General features: G+C 36.6%; 1 protein-coding gene across 6 annotated transcripts in view; it reads left to right on the forward strand.

Annotated features, from left to right (window-relative positions):
• LOC142139057 (transcription factor ETV7-like) overlaps window positions 1–16,754 on the forward strand; it is a 49,517-nt gene extending 32,763 nt beyond the window's left edge. For 4 of the 6 annotated variants that reach the window (XM_075196320.1, XM_075196322.1, XM_075196319.1 and 1 more), the window contains exons 2-8: window positions 6,199–6,328; window positions 6,719–6,883; window positions 7,726–7,815; window positions 8,954–9,118; window positions 11,539–11,681; window positions 12,539–12,639; window positions 14,828–16,754. In XM_075196320.1, coding sequence (XP_075052421.1) covers window positions 6,199–6,328; window positions 6,719–6,883; window positions 7,726–7,815; window positions 8,954–9,118; window positions 11,539–11,681; window positions 12,539–12,639; window positions 14,828–14,930 — 897 coding nt within the window. In that variant the 3' untranslated portion in view covers window positions 14,931–16,754. The remainder of the gene's footprint in view (window positions 1–6,198; window positions 6,329–6,718; window positions 6,884–7,725; window positions 7,816–8,953; window positions 9,119–11,538; window positions 11,682–12,538; window positions 12,640–14,827) is intronic. The other 2 variants (XM_075196324.1, XM_075196323.1) reach the window with 2 other exon arrangements.
• The last annotated feature ends 3,724 nt before the right edge of the window (window positions 16,755–20,478 follow it).

A 20,478-nucleotide genomic window follows, 5' to 3' on the forward strand; every position in this document is an offset into this window, starting at 1 on the left:
ATCTCTGTAGGGACACACCAGTTTCTCATCTCATTATTTAAGAGATCCTCCAGTTTATAAAACATTGTCTTCATATCTCTGTTTTCATCAGTCATTATTGAATAGCCTTTTTGTTTAAAAGTTTTAAGGTAAGTATCCCTTCTATTGAGTCTCTCATTGTAACTGATAAAATCAGCCATAATCAGATTGTATTTCACCTTCCTTGGGCAGCCAATGGATGCAATAAACCTAAGCTACATAAAACAAACAATCCCACAAAGGGGTTAATGGCGCACACTATGGAATGGAGAGATATATGTGGGCCCAACATAAAAACATGGCAACTGATTTTTTTTGTCCTGGATCAAAAAGGTTGGGAACCTCTGAGCTACATAAAATGCTGGTGCTGGGATTTCCTACACTCTTGCGCAGAAGTGACTTTGCTGTGCATGTTCCGCTCCCCCATACCGCTACACTTGTCCCAATACCTGCTCTGTTACTGCAGAGTGGTGACGAGGAACTTAAGGTGGCATGTTGCACGCAGAGAAAATAAACTCGTTAAGGCAGGGGCAGGCTGGGGGGCAGGAGGGCATCTGCCCCCCGGGCTGGTCCCACAGAGGGGACCTGTATACCTGCATTTTTTTCCCTTTAAAATAGGATGCTGAGTCGAGTCCCCCCCTGGGCTGAAGTTTGCCAGGCCTCCCCTGCTGGCAGGGTACACTGGTAAGTCTCTTGTCACTCTTACCAGGCTTAACGTGTTCCAACGGCTATAGCTGCACAATTGAGTCTTCTGTGCACTCTATTTAATTTGCTATTCAGTACATACTCATGCTTTAAGTATAAACTTTTTTGTCATAAGTGCACATGACGATTTTTTTTAATTAGTTATTATTATGAAGTATTGTACTAATATGGCACTAAGTTAATCATTTTGCCTCACTCAAAATTAATCAATCATGGGTAGGGCATGCCATGCATTGCCCTAATTTAAATGAAGGATTACATGGTGAAAGAAATATTTAAAGTTGAATGCTCTAGTAAACCCTTGTGTCTTTCGCTGACAGATGCACTGTAACTCTCAGGATGTTTTGAGGATATATTCCTCCAGCGTAATCAGTTATCTACATGTAAATCAGTAGAACTTAGTTACAGTAGTGCAATACATTTTTTTTGTAATGGCAGAGAAGAACAACAAGTAATTTTGGGGCAGCTACAGAACCCCAAATTACATGATTCCTCGTTAGGTGAACAACCTACCTACATGTCCAGAGCTGGATTAAGGCTTTGGGGGGCCCGGGGCACTTAAAACAGGGGGGCCCCTAAGATCTGAAATTAAGATCATAGGGGCATATTCAATTGAGCCGTTTCCGCGGCGCGTTAAAACTACTACCGTAAAAGCTGGATTTCAGCTCGCGGCTCAGGGAGTTTCCGCCGACAACTGAATATGCCCCATAGTGTCATCATGCACAAGAGAGCGTTACAAGTAGGTGGTGAATATTAAAAAGACAATCTGACCAATTCTATCATAAAAGGAATATTTATTTAACATGTATCCAAAAATAATAGTGAAAAAATAAAATGTTTTATATATTATATGTATCTATACATACACACACATATATACAATACCACAAATACATATGTATACATACATATATATATATATACACACACATATATATATATATATATATATATATATATATATATATATATATATAACAACTACTTACAGCTACCTCTACTGCTTCTGGAAAGCTGGCTAGGTCCACAAAGATGTGAAGGTATGATGGCTAGATGTAATATATATTAATATTAGTACAGGTACTTGTAAATTATACAGGCACCTCCGTATAAAACGCATGTAATATAACGCCATTGGGTATAAGGCTATTAGCATTGACACATCCTGCATTACGACACCTACAGCCCACAATATGACATAGCTCATCCAGAGGGCTCGCCTAGGTTGTCTGCACAAGAAAAATCGTTGTTTCCACAAGCTAAAATACTGTACATTAAAACAATCATAAAAACCCCACATTAAAATGGGTATTGAAAGCGCACATTAAAACTAGCAATGATAGGGAGATCCAATGATTAGCATTAATTTAATAGTAGTTGGATCTCCCACCATTTCAAAAGTCTCCCTAACGGTATAATAAAAAAAAAAACATTGCCTCTGCCTACCTATATGCAAACCTTTAGGGTGTCCCAACCATGGTGGTGTGTGCCCTAACCCTCAAGAACAGGTTCTACCCTCCCAATGCCCTCTATGCCTTTTTATAGGGTTAGTAGTTGGATTTCAAAGAAAAAACCTACATACTTTTATGTAAAACTGTGATTACTTGTAAAACACACTAGCATGAACAATTCAAAAAAAAAAAAAAGCTTTTTTTTTAAATTAAATGAAAAAAGTCCCATGAATGCACCATAAAAAATGTATGCAATGTTTCTGTTCTGTGTCATAATTTGTCCAGTATTAGTGATACTTATGCATTACAAAGAGCATCCTAGTGACCGTCATACAATATAACGAGCAACCTAGTGACCACCATGCAACGCAAAGAGCATTATTTTGCCCACCATGCAATGCAAAGAGCATTCCTATGACCGTCATAAAATACAGAGAGCATTCCTATGACCACCATACAATACAGAGAGCATTCCTATGACCACCATACAATACAGAGAGCATTCCTATGACCACCATACAATACAGAGAGCATTCCAATGACCACCAAACAGAGAGCATCCTAGTGACCCCATATAATAACATGTGCTTTTGTGACTGCCACACATACCACCCTCAAGATCATTAATTAACACCCTTTCAAAATGATTAACTCCAGCCTCATTATAAAAATCCCTTCATAATCATTAACTCCTTCAGGCAGTTTAATTATTAATCCTGATGTCATCAATTAAGTATATATATATATATATATATATATATATATATATATATTCATTAATCCCCTTCATTACCTCCCTCAATTGCATCAAAAGACTATAATGCATGCCAAGGGTGTCTGCACCAGTGTTTGTGTGCCCAGTGTCTGTAATAGTGTATGTGTGCCCCGTGTCAGCGTGCCAAGTGTCTGTCCCTGTGTATGTGTGCCCAGGGTGTCTCTCCCAGTGTAAGTGTGCCCAGGGTGTCAGTCCCAGTGTAAGTGTGCGCCTAATGTATATATCAGTGTGTGTGTCCCTGTAGTTCTTCTGTGTGTGCCCAGTGTCAGCATGCCAAGTGTCTATACCTATGTATGTGTGCCCAGTGTCAGCGTGCCAAGTGTCTGTACCTATTTATGTGTGCCCCGTGTCAGCATGCCAAGTGTCTGTACCTATTTATGTGTGCCCCGTGTCAGCATGCCAAGTGTCTGTACCTATGTATGTGTGCCCAGTGTCAGCGTGCCAAGTGTCTATACCTATGTATGTGTGCCCAGTGTCAGCGTGCCAAGTGTCTGTACCTATTTATTTGTGCCCCGTGTCAGCATGCCAAGTGTCTGTACCTATGTATATGTGCCCTGTGTCAGCGTGCCAAGTGTCTGTACCTATGTATGTGTGCCCAGTGTCAGCGTGCCAAGTGTCTGTACCTATGTATGTGTGCCCAGTGTGTGTGTGGCTATTGTATATATCAGTGTATGTGTGTCCCTGTAGTTCTTGAAAATTACTCACCTTAAGATTCCCAGATGTTGCCCAGGATGGCAGGGCGCAGCCACAGGGCAGAAGAAGTGGGCCCCACCGCTGAGTTTGAACAGGAGTGACCATCAGACGTGAGATAGGGGCCGTGCACTGTATCAATAGACTGCACAGTCCCCACTTTGAAAAAGGAGCAAGGAGAGACTAGTAGGGCCAGCTGCACATTCATTACTTAGTCAGCCTCCGCGTCCATCCTCCCGCGTAGTGCCCCGAACCAAGCGCTCACGTGCGCGCTGTGTGTACTTGGGGGGAAAAATAATTAATTCATAACTGAGACTGCCTCTGGGCGGCGCTGCAGGGTACCCTCCCTCCCCCTGGCGCCGACTGTCGGCACACACGCCGGGTGTATTTGAAAAAAAAAAAAAAAAAAGACATCCCTCGTTACTAAGGCAGCCTCCGGGCAGCCTCGTTAGGGTACCGGCTGCTGACAGGTTAGATGATGCGGGCGGCGGACGGCGGGGGGCCCTTAGAGAGAGGGGGGCCCGGGGCACGTGCCCCCTGTGCCCCCCCCTTAATCCGGCCATGTACATGTCCCACCAGAAAGTCACTCTGCAGGTGTCAGCACAGGATCATTTTATATTTTGTTAAACAAGAGACAACTCTTGTACTTATCCAATCCTTTAGTCCATATCTTCACATTATTAAAGTGTCCTACAGATAGATGTAAATAGAAAAAATGGTAACTTAGTCAAAGAGAAAATCTTCAGACACAGGGTCTGTAACCAGGTGGTGGGGTGTGGCACCTTTTGGGCTGGGGGAAAAACACAAATAAATAGCCAGGCTCTTTCAGTAGTGCTCCACAGCAGAAAACAGCTGATGACAAAACACAGGGGGTCTGGTTTGTCTGCTATAGGCGTGGTTTTACACAGCTAATAAAATATGTGGAAAATATGATAAGACACATCATATCCTATACTTTCCTAATCTGGGAGACTAACAAATTTCGGGAAAGTTCTCCAGGACTACCAGGATAGCACCCTTCTGGATCCCACCCACTCTCTTAGTGAAGTGGGTGAGCTCTTAATCACGCAATTCACTGCAAATCATCTTGTCCCCTTCCCCGCTAAATAATAATATGAATCATGGCGTTACGCGGTAGGCCCATGATAATGTGAATTGCATCATCACTGCCCCTGTCCTTACCTCTTGGATCTCTCTTCCGTAAGCTCGCGGAGGGGAAGTCTAAAAAGTAGGCAAGTATGATCACAGCCTCAAGTGATTAGTATTCAATGCAGAGCCTAATCTAGTGAGCTCTTGTCATGTTCTTTTGTGGTCAGCCTCTCTAAGGCATGCACTTTTCCTACTAGCAGCTTCTTTTGGCTGAAACTGTGCTGTCGCAGTAGTGTATACGGGCACGAAAGGACACTATGAAGTGACATGCGCCTCAATTCTCGATCATGACCTATGTTAATCCAGATGTGGCATCACTTATGCTCCTGTTATAGGTTTGTTGCTCTATTTTTGCTTACCTACTACCCTGATCTTTTTGCTTGTTTATTGACCTCAATTTTGTACTCATTCATGTGTTTGGATCTGTCCTGGCCTGTATAACAAAGGTTGTCCCTGTGATGTTTACTGCCATACTTTTCTGCAACTACAGTTATGAGTTATGACCTGGGGCAAATAAGTAGCAGTGAATGTATTAAGATCTAATGGAAACTGTAGCAGTGGCACAGTGATTAACATTATTGCATTTGATTCTGACCAAGGCCCTATCTGTGTGGAGTTTGTATGTTCTCGCTGTGTTTGCTTGGATTTTTCTGTGTGCTCCAGTGGCCTTTTACAGTGCAAACACATGCTGGTAGGTTGATTGGTTACTGACAAAATTGAAACCTAGTGAGTGTTTAGACATTTCAGACTTTAATCTCCAAATGGGTAGGGACTGATTTGAATGTTTATATATTCTCTGTACAGCACTGTAATATGTTGGTCTTATATGAATAAACAATAATTTGTGATTTCTCCAGCGTTAATCATTTGATAAATCAGAAATAGTGGTAAAAAAAGATCTTTTGCCAATGTTTACGCCGGCATTTTGGTTCTTCACCACTTGTTAAATAGCTCCCATAGTCTATACTTTATTATCTATTCTTTCCAAATCCTTTTCAAGTAATCATAGCCCCCTCTGAACTCCAATGGACTTACATTTATTTAATTTAAGACTAAGTAAGATTATGTCTCTACATCTCCTCCCCAAGATAAAAAAAAACAGTACCATTAATTGAGCGGTTTCAAGTAAGTGTTTAAACTACAAATATGTTCTATTGGTTCAATACGATCAAGATAAAAAACATCATACAATTATAGTATTAAAGCATAGAAACTGAATAGACTAGATGTGGTTGTACATAAATATCAAGTACTTGTGTCTTTATATAAAAGTAATAAGTGTTTATTTCATCTTGTGGTCTCCTAGTAAATATTTTTTTGGAAGGTGGAGTTTCTCTTTCAAGTTAAATAGTATGTTAAAGGAATAATAATTATACATGATGTCATATATATTATGTCATATATTTGCAGGAGAGACTGATGAAAATTGTTTCTGTAAAGTCCACAGTGGCTCCACCTTTCAAGCAGCCACCACTTGATCATCGACAGTCACTTTGCTCCTTTATTGAAGAAGTGATATGCAAAGTTCCAGGAAGTCTCAGTGAGTACACCACCATGTAACATAGAAGAGCTTGAAGAAGGCATAAATAGCCCTGTAGCCTATGACAGACTATAATAAATGTGTTTATGGTGGTAGCTTAGGGTCTGGAACTGTAGGGTGGCCTAGAACTTCTACATTCAACCTCAGTGGTAACAAATGTTAATGTGATCCTAGGGTTATGATCCTGGGGTTAGGGGCTTAGTGAATGGTGCGATGAAGTGAGTCCGATGTCTGATATGAGCATATTGCACAAGCCAAAGCTCTAATACATACATATAGCGGCAGTTACAATTTATAACATTACCTGTATGTAATAAAGTTTTATACTTGACTTCCAATTGCCAGATACAATTGTTCCCCAAGTCACCATTTTTATACTATGGTTTTCAGGAATTCATCCATCTTTGTGGAGCAAGGATGATGTCATTAACTGGCTACGATGGGCAGAGGAAGAATACTCGCTACAGAAAACAGATGACAGCAAGTTTGTAATGAATGGAAGAGCCTTGTGCATTCTAACAAAGGATGACTTTAAAGCCCGTTCCCAAAGTTCAGGTAGTGTAGCAGCCATTGTTTGCAGTGGAGGTTCACTGGACTTCCTTCATTTTCATGCAGACATGCTATTGCCAGTATTTAATTAATTTCGTTAAAATCATATGCATTCATTAATGATCAGGTGTTGAACAAATCTCTGTAGGTATCTGATTCACTTATTGCTGGGTGACTACAATACATCTCCTCATGTTAACTTAAGAAACCTCTTATTTCAGTCTCCTGGACAAAACCATGTTACAATGCAAGGGGTGCAAATTAGTATTCTGTTATGCACATAAGTTAAATACTGTCTGTTTTTTCATGTAGCGCACAAATACTTGATAGCTTATTTGTACAATGAAATTTAAAGTTGATATTTGTGTACTACATGAAAAAACTGTCAGTATTTAACTTATGTGCAAAACAGTATACTAATTTGCACCCCTTGCATTGTACTATGGTTTTGTCCAGGAGACTGAAATAAGAAGTTTCTTAAGTTAAGATCCTTAATGAATCAGGCCCGTGTATATAAACAGCAGATATAATATAATTCTATAGATGGTAAATTTGAAAGTAGGGCCCTCTTACCTCTTTGTCTCTCTGTTAATACACAGTTTTATTACTGTGTTTGTTCCCAATTATAATGAGTATTCTGACACTACATAAATAAATGTTAATAAAAATATGATAAACTGATAAACTTATCAATCAAATAATGAAATAAATTATTGAATAAGGTGCAGTACAGTACCTTGCGTATACTCAGTTTTAGTTTTTTTTTTATAGTAAGTACGTGGAATACATAGTAAAACTATTTAAACACATAATATAATACATAATAAATTGTCTTTTTTATATTCCAGGTGATGTTTTGTATGAATTGCTACAATGCATTAAGAATCATAGACAAGGGTTAATAAGTTATCCTTTCTTAAGCCAGACAATAAGAAAAGGTGATCATCTGCAACCTCAGACCTGCATAAGTACAAGTGTGATGTTTATTTTGTACTGTCTGCATTTAGTATGCTACATATACAGTGTATTATATACTAATGTAGGACAAATTGGTCGTTAGTTTAAAATTTGGGACTTTATTCATTAAAATAATACTAGTATGTATATCACATGTATTTATATTTAGAACATACAAATTGAATTACCGGTAATATTTTTTTGTTTTCAAAAATATATTGAAGCATTTGTTGTTTTCATCTAGAATTTACAGGACGCAGTTGACATTTCAGCCTGTGGTGGGCAGCTGTCAGGCCAAGGAAACACTGAGGGGGTCTTAATGAGTTGAATGCAAATTGCGTTTCTGGTGTATAATCGATTTTTTTACATCTGAGAATGCGCACAAACCGCTAGATTCAGAGCTAGCACTTTGTGCGATTGTGCAGAAGTAAAAAAAAGCGTATTGTACATGACCCCCTCAATATACAGCATTAGTAATAGTAACACTTTAGTATTCTATCACTGCCAATGATTAAATATTAATTAATAGATAATTAATAATAGATTTTATAACAAACATATCTATTTAGTATTCATAATAACTCATAAATATTTGTTCCTGTATATTATGTTATTTGCTTTGTTTTAAACACTGTGAGGTATCCATGGGATTACATTAAGAGATCATACCTATACACCACTGTACCTATAATGTAACCAATTGCAATGCAAAACCATTAGTCTAGCAACCCTCAAATACTTTGGTATTTCTTTAAAGACTACCGGTGTAAAACGAGATCCGATATAGAGGCAATTTGGTTTTTAGATATGATTTAAATGTAGATTTGATATGTAGTTCTGAAAAAATACAGCAACTAAAATAATGTTCACTAGTAACACATAGCAAGTCAGAAATTAGCGTTTATCTGTTTTGTGCAAGATAAAGTTTGATTGGTTGTTATAGGTTAGTGCATATTTACAGCATTTACACTTTTAACACATTGGGTATTTCAAACAAGAATGTAGAATGTAGTACTGATCTCCAGAACTAAAAACAAATAGTATAAAATGTTTACAGAAAATGCAGGTTTTATGCTCCAAGCACCTTATGATATAATTCTTTATTATATGTTGCTTTAGATGTGTTTACAACAGAGGCTACTAAATGCCTCACAAAGGCAACACAAGCAGCTGCTACAGACATGAGTAGCCATCAAAATGCACCTCTCAATCTTTCTCAACGGTTGCAAAGAACCCAACAACAATCTGCAAAAACTGCTGTTGGTGTAGAAGGAAAAATAAAAGGTAAACCTTTGGGATGAGTGAAGTTGTGACAGAATTGGCTGTTTCACAGATGTGCAAAGTTTTAGTGAAAAATATTTGATTTCGCTTCTGTAATGCCGTTCTGCTGAATTGTATTCCACATTTCCCCAAAATTATTATCTAAATAGAGCTGATACAATTTATATTGCTCTGTGGTGTGGTTTGGGTATAATAAGCGAGACATTTGCATGGAACAAAAATGGTAACAGGAATTCTGCATGGGACACTTAAGGAAAAATTCCTCTGGAGATATGAGCCAAAATCTTAGCCCAAATGTACTTGCAAAAATGGAACAAAACAAAATGTAAAAAAAATAAACTTATAAAAACATGTGGAGCTGTCAGCAATTAAACCTCTGAGGCCTGATTTATTAAGGAAAGTAAAGCAAGAAAAATGAGTAAGTTTGAACCTTGCCAAAACCATGTTGCATTAGAGGGGGAGGTAAATTTAAAATGTGGTGACAGTTTTATAGCTGGGGTAGGACATGTCCTAGATCAAATTTTAATGTCAGTGTAAAAATAAAGCTATGAAGTATTTGTGACAGAAGAAGATTTCAACCAAGTGTAGCCGCAGTCCCATTTGTGGCTATAGAAGGGGCCCCAAGAAGTTGCTGTACTGGGACCATCACTTGGTATACGGTACTTTTTGAAATTATATATATATATATATATATATATATATACATATACATATATATATATATATATATATATATACGTATATATATATATACATATACAGATATATATATATATATATATATATATATATATATATATATATATATATATATATATATATATATATATATAAAAGACAGAGTCATATGGTGAACATTGGATGTGTCTTGGTTGCAGGAAAAAGTAAGTAGTGGTCAAGGAAATTTCATAACCATAATGAAGAGCAATTTTACCCATATCAACCAATCACATATCAGCTTTTAACAGTCCACAGTAGTCAAGCAGATGAAGTCTTACATGTGATTGGTTGCTATGACTAATTACATTACATTTTTGCAGCACGTTATCAAATAAGCCCCAATGTGTCCTTCTGCACAGGAATTTATGATCCATAGTTACAGATGGTTTCTCTAAGCAACCAAAAATAGCTGATGCTGGATATAACATGAACCAACAAGAATCACACGTAAAGATGTTATTACACACCTATTAATCAAGTAAATGCAGGTCATATACATGACTTGTAAAAACAGAATAACAACATGGTTATAAAAGTAAATTCTAAATTGAGCACTGTTTTTTTTTTCCAGTAATGGCAAATATTTAATGAACATATATTTATTTTGAATTTACATTATCTCACATTACTATTCAAGTGAATGTTTTATCTTATATAATTAGATTTAAAGTGTTGATAATACTTACATTTCAACCTTGGGTAATACAAGTCAAATAAATGTCATGATGAATAATGACGAAATGCACATGCCATATGAAAATTAATAAATGAGATGTGGCTTGAAAACAAACTTCAAAACAGTAATAAATATTCTATTTTTATGGTCGTCTCTCACTGTGCCGTGGGGCACATGGTCACTATTATTGCACAGAAGTATGTGAATTGTGCACCATCTCAGATTGTATTCAAGTCGCACCTTATACTTGTAATGGAACACAATATGTATTTTCTGTGTGCACTTCTGTGGAGTAGTGAATTTCTAGGTGCTTTCCAAGCAGTCTAATAAAAAACTACACATGTAATAAATACAGGCCCAAGTTCTCCTCCCTCTCATGATTTTAAGACATCAAGGAGGCTAAACCATGCAGTGCTTTATGAGAAAGGTGGAAAAAGTTCAATGTACTGAAAGCGGTGGTTCTAAAGTTATAGGGGGTTGCACTTTGTTATTGCGTTCACATATTTGAACAGTGTATCTCTTCAGAGTTATCTGGCTCTCCACCACCCTAGAGGAACTTCTGGTCTATGGATGCTTTTCGAGACCATTGAAAAGCGCTAGGAGAACCATCTAGGAGAACCATCTAGAAGAACCATCTAGGAGAACCGCTACGAGAACCATCTAGGAGAACCATCTAGGAGAACCATCTAGAAGAACCATCTAGGAGAACCGCTACGAGAACCATCTAGGAGAACCACTGCACATTTTAGAGAGTTGCAAATGATCTCCGGTGTTTAATACACACCTGACTTAGTAGTTCAGCGGGCGGCATTGTGTAGATTGCCTATTTATTATTTAACATCCTCCTTACTGGCCCTATACTAACTCACAATACGTTGACTCACAATATGTATGAGTACGACGGCCACATTTCTTGATGTTAACGGGTAACACATTTATTTTTTTTAAGCTCCCTAATATACATATATAATGTATATTTTAATTTGCTTAGGGACATATTCTGTAATAATATGAATTGTGAATCCAGATTGCAGACTGCTGTGGGATTATTTGTACCAACTGCTTGCTGATAAGCGCTATGAACCCTACATTAAGTGGGAAGATAAAGAATCCAAAATCTTCAGAGTGGTGGATCCAAACAAACTTGCTGCACTGTGGGGAAATCACAAGGTATGTTTCATGTGTTTTACTGTGTTCAGTATTATATCAATAGAACTATTTATTAAAGGATAACCATAGAAAGCCAGGCAGGGTTTAGCTGTCTGTTTATTAAAGGGAGATCCTGTAAAAAGGGGATTTTTCACAGGATTAAGGCCTTTTTCTATTTACCAAAGCCTCCAGCCAGTAATCGTAGGTGTATAGCCATCACTGGGGACCCCATGAAATACTTCCCCATTTCCCTTTGCATGGGGAAGCAATGCAAAGGGAAATGGGAAAGTATTTCAAACCAATGATTGTTGGCTATGGGTTACTGCACTTTGCAAGTTGCACCTAGTTAGTTAATAATCCTTAATGTTTGCTCCCATTGTGAAAACATTTTCACAACGCCACTGTCTTATGTCTCTACTGTCTAGTATTTATATATTATAATGTTTTACTGTATTTCTTTTTTTCAAATTTTTAGCACCAGAGATTGATCAATTTTAATAATCAATTTTAACATTTATCTTAGAATAAGAAATGTGCAGAGTGGAAAGTAAATGGTTAATACTAGTGAGGATTTAGTTTATGATTTCAGGAAATGATCCCCATTGGAATCAATTGGATACACTGACAATACAGCATGCATTATCTTTAGTATAACAGTCAGCCTTATCCCAAAATCAATGTGCTTAATCATTGTGTCTGGGTCAGGGAATGGGCACAGTATGATGCACATTTCCTTCATTTGTCCTGTAGTTCCCCTGTCAGTAGCTGAACATTCTCACAGAGCAAAAATAAAAACATTCAATGATTGTTACAAGGATTCTAATCACTGGAACGAACGTATTAAAGCAGTACAATGATTGCTCATTGTTTTCATGCAGAACCGTCCAAACATGACTTACGAGAAGATGTCAAGAGCCCTGCGACAGTATTACAAAATCAATGTTTTAAAAAAAGAATCTGGACAGAGACTAACATTCCGGTAATAAACATAATAGCCATAAATATTTATTTATTTGCCTAATTTGAGATGATTATTTCTTCCCTAATTTTATCAGGCCAATAACATTTCATAGTACTTAGAGTGGTTGACAGAAAGATTTAAGTATTTGATTTTCAGTCCTTGAGATCGAATGACTGATCATGGACTTACCTATACACTTCTTCCTATCGGAGTGATAATGGACATCTTTCACTAATGCCTATATTTATCAAAACGATATTATCAAACAGCTGAGTGTTACTCAGCTTTCCAAGCCACACCGGCCCAGAGTGAATAGATTTACTTGTCGTTTCACCAGGCTGGTTTCTGTCATTGTGTGCACGCGTCAGCTGGCTTGTAGGTTTGCACATGCAAAGTGGAACTAAAAGTCCAGATTTCTGCTTTCAGTTCCACTAATAACATTTTTGTCAAATAAAATATTGCAAAAAAGAATAGAAACCTGAACAGCACTGTATATAATATAAAATTTATGTTGCATATAATATTCTTATATGTTTTCTTAAATTAAAAGGCTTTATTTTTATTATTCAGTATGCTTCCAGAACATGCATCGCGACAGAACAAGCACCACACTGATACTTAATAAATAGGCAAAACGTATGGGGAGATTATACTTTATGCTGGTGGGGTTATTGCCAGCGATAATAAGATTATTGCCAGTGGTAACCCCATTTATATACAGGGTGAAGCAAAAAACAAAATCTTTTGCTGGTGAAAAGCACTGTTTTTGCCAGCCAAAGGGCTTTTCACTTTTTGATAAATAGACCCCTTATTCCCTATTCATTGATACTTGTAGTTGACTACTTAATCATTTGGTGGTTGTACCCATATTTAGTTACGTTTTGAAATCTTGCTGAGGAACATACCCAATATGAGAGATGTCATGCAATTGGGTGAGTCATGTATATATTGAATATACATGATAAATGCAGTTTTTTGCTTTTTGCAAAACACCAAAATACAGGGGCAGAACAGTGCATTACTGGGCCCCATAGATAAAAAGAAAATAAAAGAGAGGGGGGCTCTTCTGAGCATGTGTGCAGAAAAAGACTAGATAGGGGACATCAGGGAGTGCTGAAAGAGACTCCTGGTGGGGGGTATAGGGGCTTCGGAGGGGGGGGGGCACTAGCATTTCAGGGAACCCAAGATGTCCGGTTGGTCCCTGTATTGACCACACCCCGTGCACCCATGGTAGTTACACCACTGTCAAAATGGTAATGCAGTGTAGAGCGCTGATGAATCATATGCTGAAATTCAACTTCAGTTCTGTTAATAAGTAAATTGGGCCTTAACAATCCTCTCTTTACAAACATCTAAATCTACATCTTGTATACTGGAGACACTATCCTACATGAAAAAGGTTATAGTGCAGAAAATATCTTGTTAGTAATGCTTGTTGTGAAATTGCTGCTAACAAACCTATGTATAAATCTACCAATCAGCAGAGTGTACAGAGCATTTATGTTACCATAGAGACTTGCTAGCCAATCATGCAGTTCTGCATTTTGCCTGATGTAAGATAGAGAAGCACAATCCTCCCAAGCAATGTCTGCATTCTATTACAATGAGCATGCTCACCAGCTTTTGTTAAGTAGAAACACACATTAGTTATCTCAGGTTCTATTTAGCTTACCAAAACATATGCTTTCATTTATGCTAATCACAAGAGGTGGCCTGGCTTGCTCTTTAATACAACCATTGTTTCATACAAATAAAATTATGAGACAATATGAAAAGCATTCATTTTGGTACTCATCACTGAGATGTTAATTTAAAAATGAGAACTTATGCAAAATTGTAAATTTTTTCAAGGTCTACTTTAATTGCCAAATACTAATTTAAAGGCATTATACTATCTAAGGTATTGTTTCTTTGCCACTACAAGTGTATTTGGTAGTGTTAGTTATATAGATGAATGTTACCAAAAATGTGTCTTTTTCTAAAACTTGTTTTCCATTTGTCTTTCTGAATTATTTTGTGCCTTGTCTGTTTTAAAATGTCTTTCTGTTCAATTTTTTTTATAACTTTAAAATTAAAGTGTAGTATGTTTGTAGCCATTGAAAAGCTAAAATGTTCACTATTTGCTATATAAATAGCATTTCCTTCATATTAAAGCCATGCATTTATAATTTTAATGCTAACCATTGTTTCAACCATGTTCTCCTAGGTTTCTCATTTCACCTAGAGAGAGACTAACATCAGAGAAGTTACTGCAACTGGAATTTGACACATATGATTCTAATGAGGATGTGATAGCTATTTCACCTTGAGATGTTGGCTAGGCGAGTGTTTGTCTTTGGACTTCCAAATGTAAAAAATATAGTGCAATAATTACTGATCAAAGAGTGTTCCAAACATCATATGACAATTTGAGAATCTATCACACTACACTGACTGCTTTTGGTCATGGCAGCAATATGATTAGTCTGGGAGTCATAGCCATGATCTTAGTACTAAAGTGAGAAGCCCTAAACTTGGGCCCAAAGTTTTCTGAGGTTTGTTTTTAAAGTACTAAATCAATTCATGATGACACAACTCATGGTTTAAGTTATTTGAGAAGTACTCACTTAGATCAGCTTGGAATAAAGAGTTCCGTTTGAACTATGTAGAGGAGCAAAGGCAGGAGCTTCAATGTTTATTTTCATAGAAACTTTACGGTCCAGCTGTCAGAGGAAGTCTGATTCTCCTTATACACAGATAAGTCTCTTATAGATTTTTGAAGTACACAGATCTAAAATATATTTCTATATTTGGATGTTATAAGGAATACACTATTGGTCCTTTGGGCTTTTGCCCATCTTTCCCTAGAGATTCAAATACTTGGAATTTTGTGAACTGAGATCCAAAAGCTTCTTAATTTATATTACTAAGTACACAAAACATCAAAATTACTACACTATCAGCCCTCTCCTTCTGTGGCAGAGTTATAATTGCTCTCTGTCACACAGCACTGGGGTCATGAGTTTGATTTCAACCAAGGCCTTATTTGTATGGTGTTTGTATGTTCTTTCCATGTTTGCATATGTTTCCTACCAGAGTCCAAAAACATACCTGCAGGTTAATTGGCTTATGATAAAATGGACCTGTGTTTGTGATAGGAATTTTAGACTGTAAGCTCCAATGGGATGGGGACTGATGTGAATGGTTATATATTTTATGTACAGTGCTGCATAATATGATTAGTAATATATAAATAAACAATTATATGTATATTATCCATCTTCTTATTTTTCTGTTCACCGTACTGTTTTTTAGGGAGTGTCTAACAATATACATAGAGAATGGTGTGGAGATATTGAATAGTAGCAAGCAAATATATTTTTCAAGATTGTTTTCGAAGTCAGCATTATCTTTCACAATTATATTCTATTTTAGATTTACATTCTTTTCAAATAAACTTACATTTAGAGATAATTCTTTGCAGTATCGGTTTTTTATTTTGCCATTTTAAAAGCTTTTAAGCACATAGACATGTATCTGTATCTCCCATATTATACCTCTATACTGTATTCAATCATAGATGTAGTGAACTTTTGAACTTCTGTCTTTTGAATCCTGCATGCATTTGATTTTTAAATAGTTACTCAGACTATGCCATTCCCAGAAATGGATTACTCACAAGTCTGATATTCCCTGCTGCCGACAAGTCACAGTAACTGAATTAAATAAACTGTTTAGCCTTATAAGATTAGATGAATTTAGAGGCACTCAAGCAGTTTTCACTTTATTTTCTTGTGGTACTTGTGATAATCCTTATTTAAATCTACAATATAGACATTTTTTAGATGAAAAGGCTTTATTTTTATTTCTATTATTTATTTAAATTTGGGGCAACTATTTCTTTTTATAATTTTAAGTACTGTGAAATTTTCACGTCTGTTTATTTAACATGGGGAATCATTTTGACGTACAAGACACAGCCACTTAGGACACCTGTACAAGTAGGTTGGGAATCATTTATGTTTTCATTATTGCGCTTTGCTGTTGGACATAAGTACACATTTTCACCTGTATATAAAATATGTTTAATATGTTTAAATAATATTTGGAATTTCTGCAGCTAAAATAAGAATAAAATATTTTTATGCAACTTTTATATGTATTATTTTAATAAAACTTTCAGCACTACTTAGTTATGATTAACTGATGCAGCAAAGCAGAGTGTGGGCAAATTGTACCAATAATAGTACAAAATGCACTTTTACAGTTTTTTTCTTTGCCTCCTAAAGCTGTTTCTGTCCCACCCTGCGTAAGAGCGATAGGGTCATCAACATGTAACTTTTCTTTGTTTGGGCTACACCGGTCCTCTTACAGGCCTGGCCGAAAACCATCATCATCATCATCATCATCATCATCATCATTTATTTATATAGTGCCAGCAAATTCCGTAGCGCTTTACAACTGGGAACAAACATTAATAAAACAATACTGGGTAATACATACAGACAGAGAGGTAAGAGAACCCTGCTCGCAAGCTTACAATCTATGGGATAATGGGAGTTTGAAACACAAGGGCATGTGCTACCATGAGGAAAAGCTTGTGAGTGGTCCAGGAGGTAGAGTACTCACAAGCTGCTGGAGGTATATGAGCAGGTCCTCTTCCTCATACACCCCCTCCGTTGATATTTAAAAGTGGTATTACAAGGAGCCCTGAGAAAAATGGCTGCATGTAGTAGCTCCCCAGCGGCAGTTTAGTCTAACCTTTTCACCAAGGCATACTCTAGTGGGCTCTATTTTGGAAGTAAATAAGATTTGCTAAGCTTACAAAGATGTTTAAGAAAATATGAAAATAGGCCTTTAATGTAGTATTTCACAATATGTATTTTTGTGATATGCTTAAATATACTTAATGAGAAGAAGCAATATAAAAAGGATTTCAACCATCTTAACCTTTAATACGATATGACAAGTTGGATTATGAAATGGAAAACTGCTGTCAACAAAACGTTTTTACACTAAACGAATCGACTACATGGTTTAATGTGTGTTGTACCTGTTTTTTCGGGGGAATCTTTAACACACATTAAGGGCTCGATTTACTAAGCGGCGGGTTTGAAAAAGTGGAGATGTTGCCTATGGCAACCAATCAGATTCTAGCTTTCATTTATTTAGTGCATTCTTCAAAATGACAGCTGGAATCTGATTGGTTGCCATAGGCAACATCTCCACTTTTTCAAACCAGCAGTTTAGTAAATATACCCCTAAGTCATGTTCAGGGTGTAGTAAAAGTATATGCCTTTCATGTGTTAGCATGAAATGCATGTGTATGCTTTCTCAACAATGGGAAATAATGTAATAAGATATAAAATAAATGTTGCACTACATTGATTACTTTGTGTCTAAATAAAATATATTTCTATAGCAGCTATTGCTATGAAAAGAATCAGACATAGTAAGTTGTGTGACATAGCACATAGTAGTTGTACTCTGTTTATCTTTTGACATTGTGCAAAACACAAAACAATTATTAACTCAAAGTCAGTTTCTTAATGGCCCATTCTGTGCAAGAGGGAAAGCTCAGCAAATCAGTAGCAAGCTGGTATATTAGGTACTTTCCTTCCTGCTGATCTTTAGTCTTATAGTGAACAAGCTAGTTTGTATGGCACAGTTCACTTCCCTCACTATATGTAAATGAATACGGTTGCAGAGTAAAGTTCCTGTTTACTAATGCATACTTAATCCAGAAATGTAACATTCTGAGTACTAAATATGTCATCCATGCAGATCACACTAAACTGTGGAATGCACATGTGATTGACTAAATGGGAAAGTGAATATTAGCAATTTATTATATCTAAATAAAGATAATGGTTACTACTGCATGTTCCATTTCACCTCCGGTTTTTGCAGTGAAGGTTGCACCTTGATAGGATTAGATTGTTGGCAGATGCAATGCTTTTTTTTGTTGTTGCCATTAATGCACATTAATACTCTGTGTTATATACTGAAAGCTCCCCCCTGGAATTTTTTAATATTGAGCATATTTATAGCAATAACAAATAAATAAACCATTAAAAGACTTTTAAATCTATTAATGTGGGCCAATAAATATTGCTACTGGAGTGTGCTGGGGACAAGGAAACACACACATGAAGAAATGCAGGATCATTTGAAATACCCCTGGCATCTCCAGAATGGTGTCCAAATTTCAGCATTTTCCTTAAATAGGGCTTATGGCTAGTAATGGAAAACTCCATAGACTGAAAGTTTTCAAATTGATTTTAATAGTGCAGCTATGGAAACCAAATTGAAATGATTGTACCTATTCACTTACTAGCATTCTTGTGTTAAATATCACTTATATTGAGTGTCTTATTATTACTGTTGTTTGCTAAGATCTTTTATAGAATCACCAATTCTATAGCTGATTTCAACAGTTTTGCCATTAGAAAATCAATATGTAAATCTTCAAAAAAAACATAAAAATGCAATTTTTGAACACAATTCATGCAAATTGACCTCTAGTACATATCCCCTAAGGAGATTTTGATTTCCCATTTTATTTTAAATTAAATACAATTACTGAAAAAAACAGTGTTAACTCTCCATTCTGTCAAGCAGAGATTTCCCTTTAAATGCATGTAGTTAGCAATTATTTCCATGGATTTAAAAATTGTGAATTCACCAGAGAACTTTTAACTTTACCATTAATAACAATGGCTTCTTCATTTCAACTGTGTTTCCATTGTGTTCACGTGTAGAAATCTCAATGCAATGAATGGGCCCAGTGTTCAAGCAGAGCAAGCTGTAAAATACCTGGGTTAGTCACTACTAAAACTAGATACTACAAGCTTGGGATCTCCCTGATATAGTAAATATATATAGTAAATATACTGGTCACTTTAGGGCTGATGTTTCTATATGGAAAGTGAAAAAAATACCATGGGCTAACTTGTGCTGAAAAGCACTGGTACTCCTTCTGACTCAAATTGTGACCCCTTCCACCCTAATGGTTCATATATAATGGAAACAGATCCCTAAAACCAAAAGAGTAAAAATAAGTAAACACACATACAAAAATATACAATACTAGTCACTCATCATTGGCCTCCGGTGAAGATGGGTACTCCTACTTAGCAGCTGGCAGCGCTTGTGAGTAGATGTGTTATTTTGTATGGGCATTTTTCGTTTGCCCACTTAGATAAAGACAGAGGTAAAAATGGTTTTCACTATGGCAGGTCCATGGTCGTGTTTTGTTTTAGTGTAAATCTATGACAATCTGCTATCAGTAATTGGCTCAGCTGTGTAAGAGACTGCTCCTGATTGGCTGCCCTGGATTATTCTCCCCTGAATTACAAGGTTTCCATTGTAGCACAGCAGACCAAGAAAGAAATAAGATTTTGTATAAAAATTTATTATGAGGCCAGCATTAATAAGTATTTATAAGGGCAAAACATATTTAATAATTGTGGTGGCAACATTTAATAATTCATTATGAGAGCAACATTTAATAATTCATTATGGAGGCAAAATTAATTAATTAATTAAGGACACAACATTTATTCGTTAATTACGGTGGCAACATTGATTCATTAATTTCACAGACAGCATTAATACATTAAATAAGGGGCAACATAAATTCATTAATTATGGCAGCAGCACTTTCAGTGCACCCATGTGGCACTGCAAGTGTACGTAAGCATTTATGCCCATGAGCATGTTGGCGCCTTTTCTATTACGAGCTCTGGTACGTAATAACCCTCATGGGCTTTCAGTGCATGCTGTCACTTGTAATGCCACAATTGGTGCTACAAGTGTTTACATTTTTAGCCTGGTAGTCAATAGACAGTGGTAACAGGAGGTACCCAGTCCTAGTCA

Source organism: Mixophyes fleayi, chromosome 2, assembly GCF_038048845.1.
Source record: "Mixophyes fleayi isolate aMixFle1 chromosome 2, aMixFle1.hap1, whole genome shotgun sequence".
Taxonomy (NCBI): Eukaryota; Metazoa; Chordata; class Amphibia; order Anura; family Limnodynastidae; genus Mixophyes; species Mixophyes fleayi.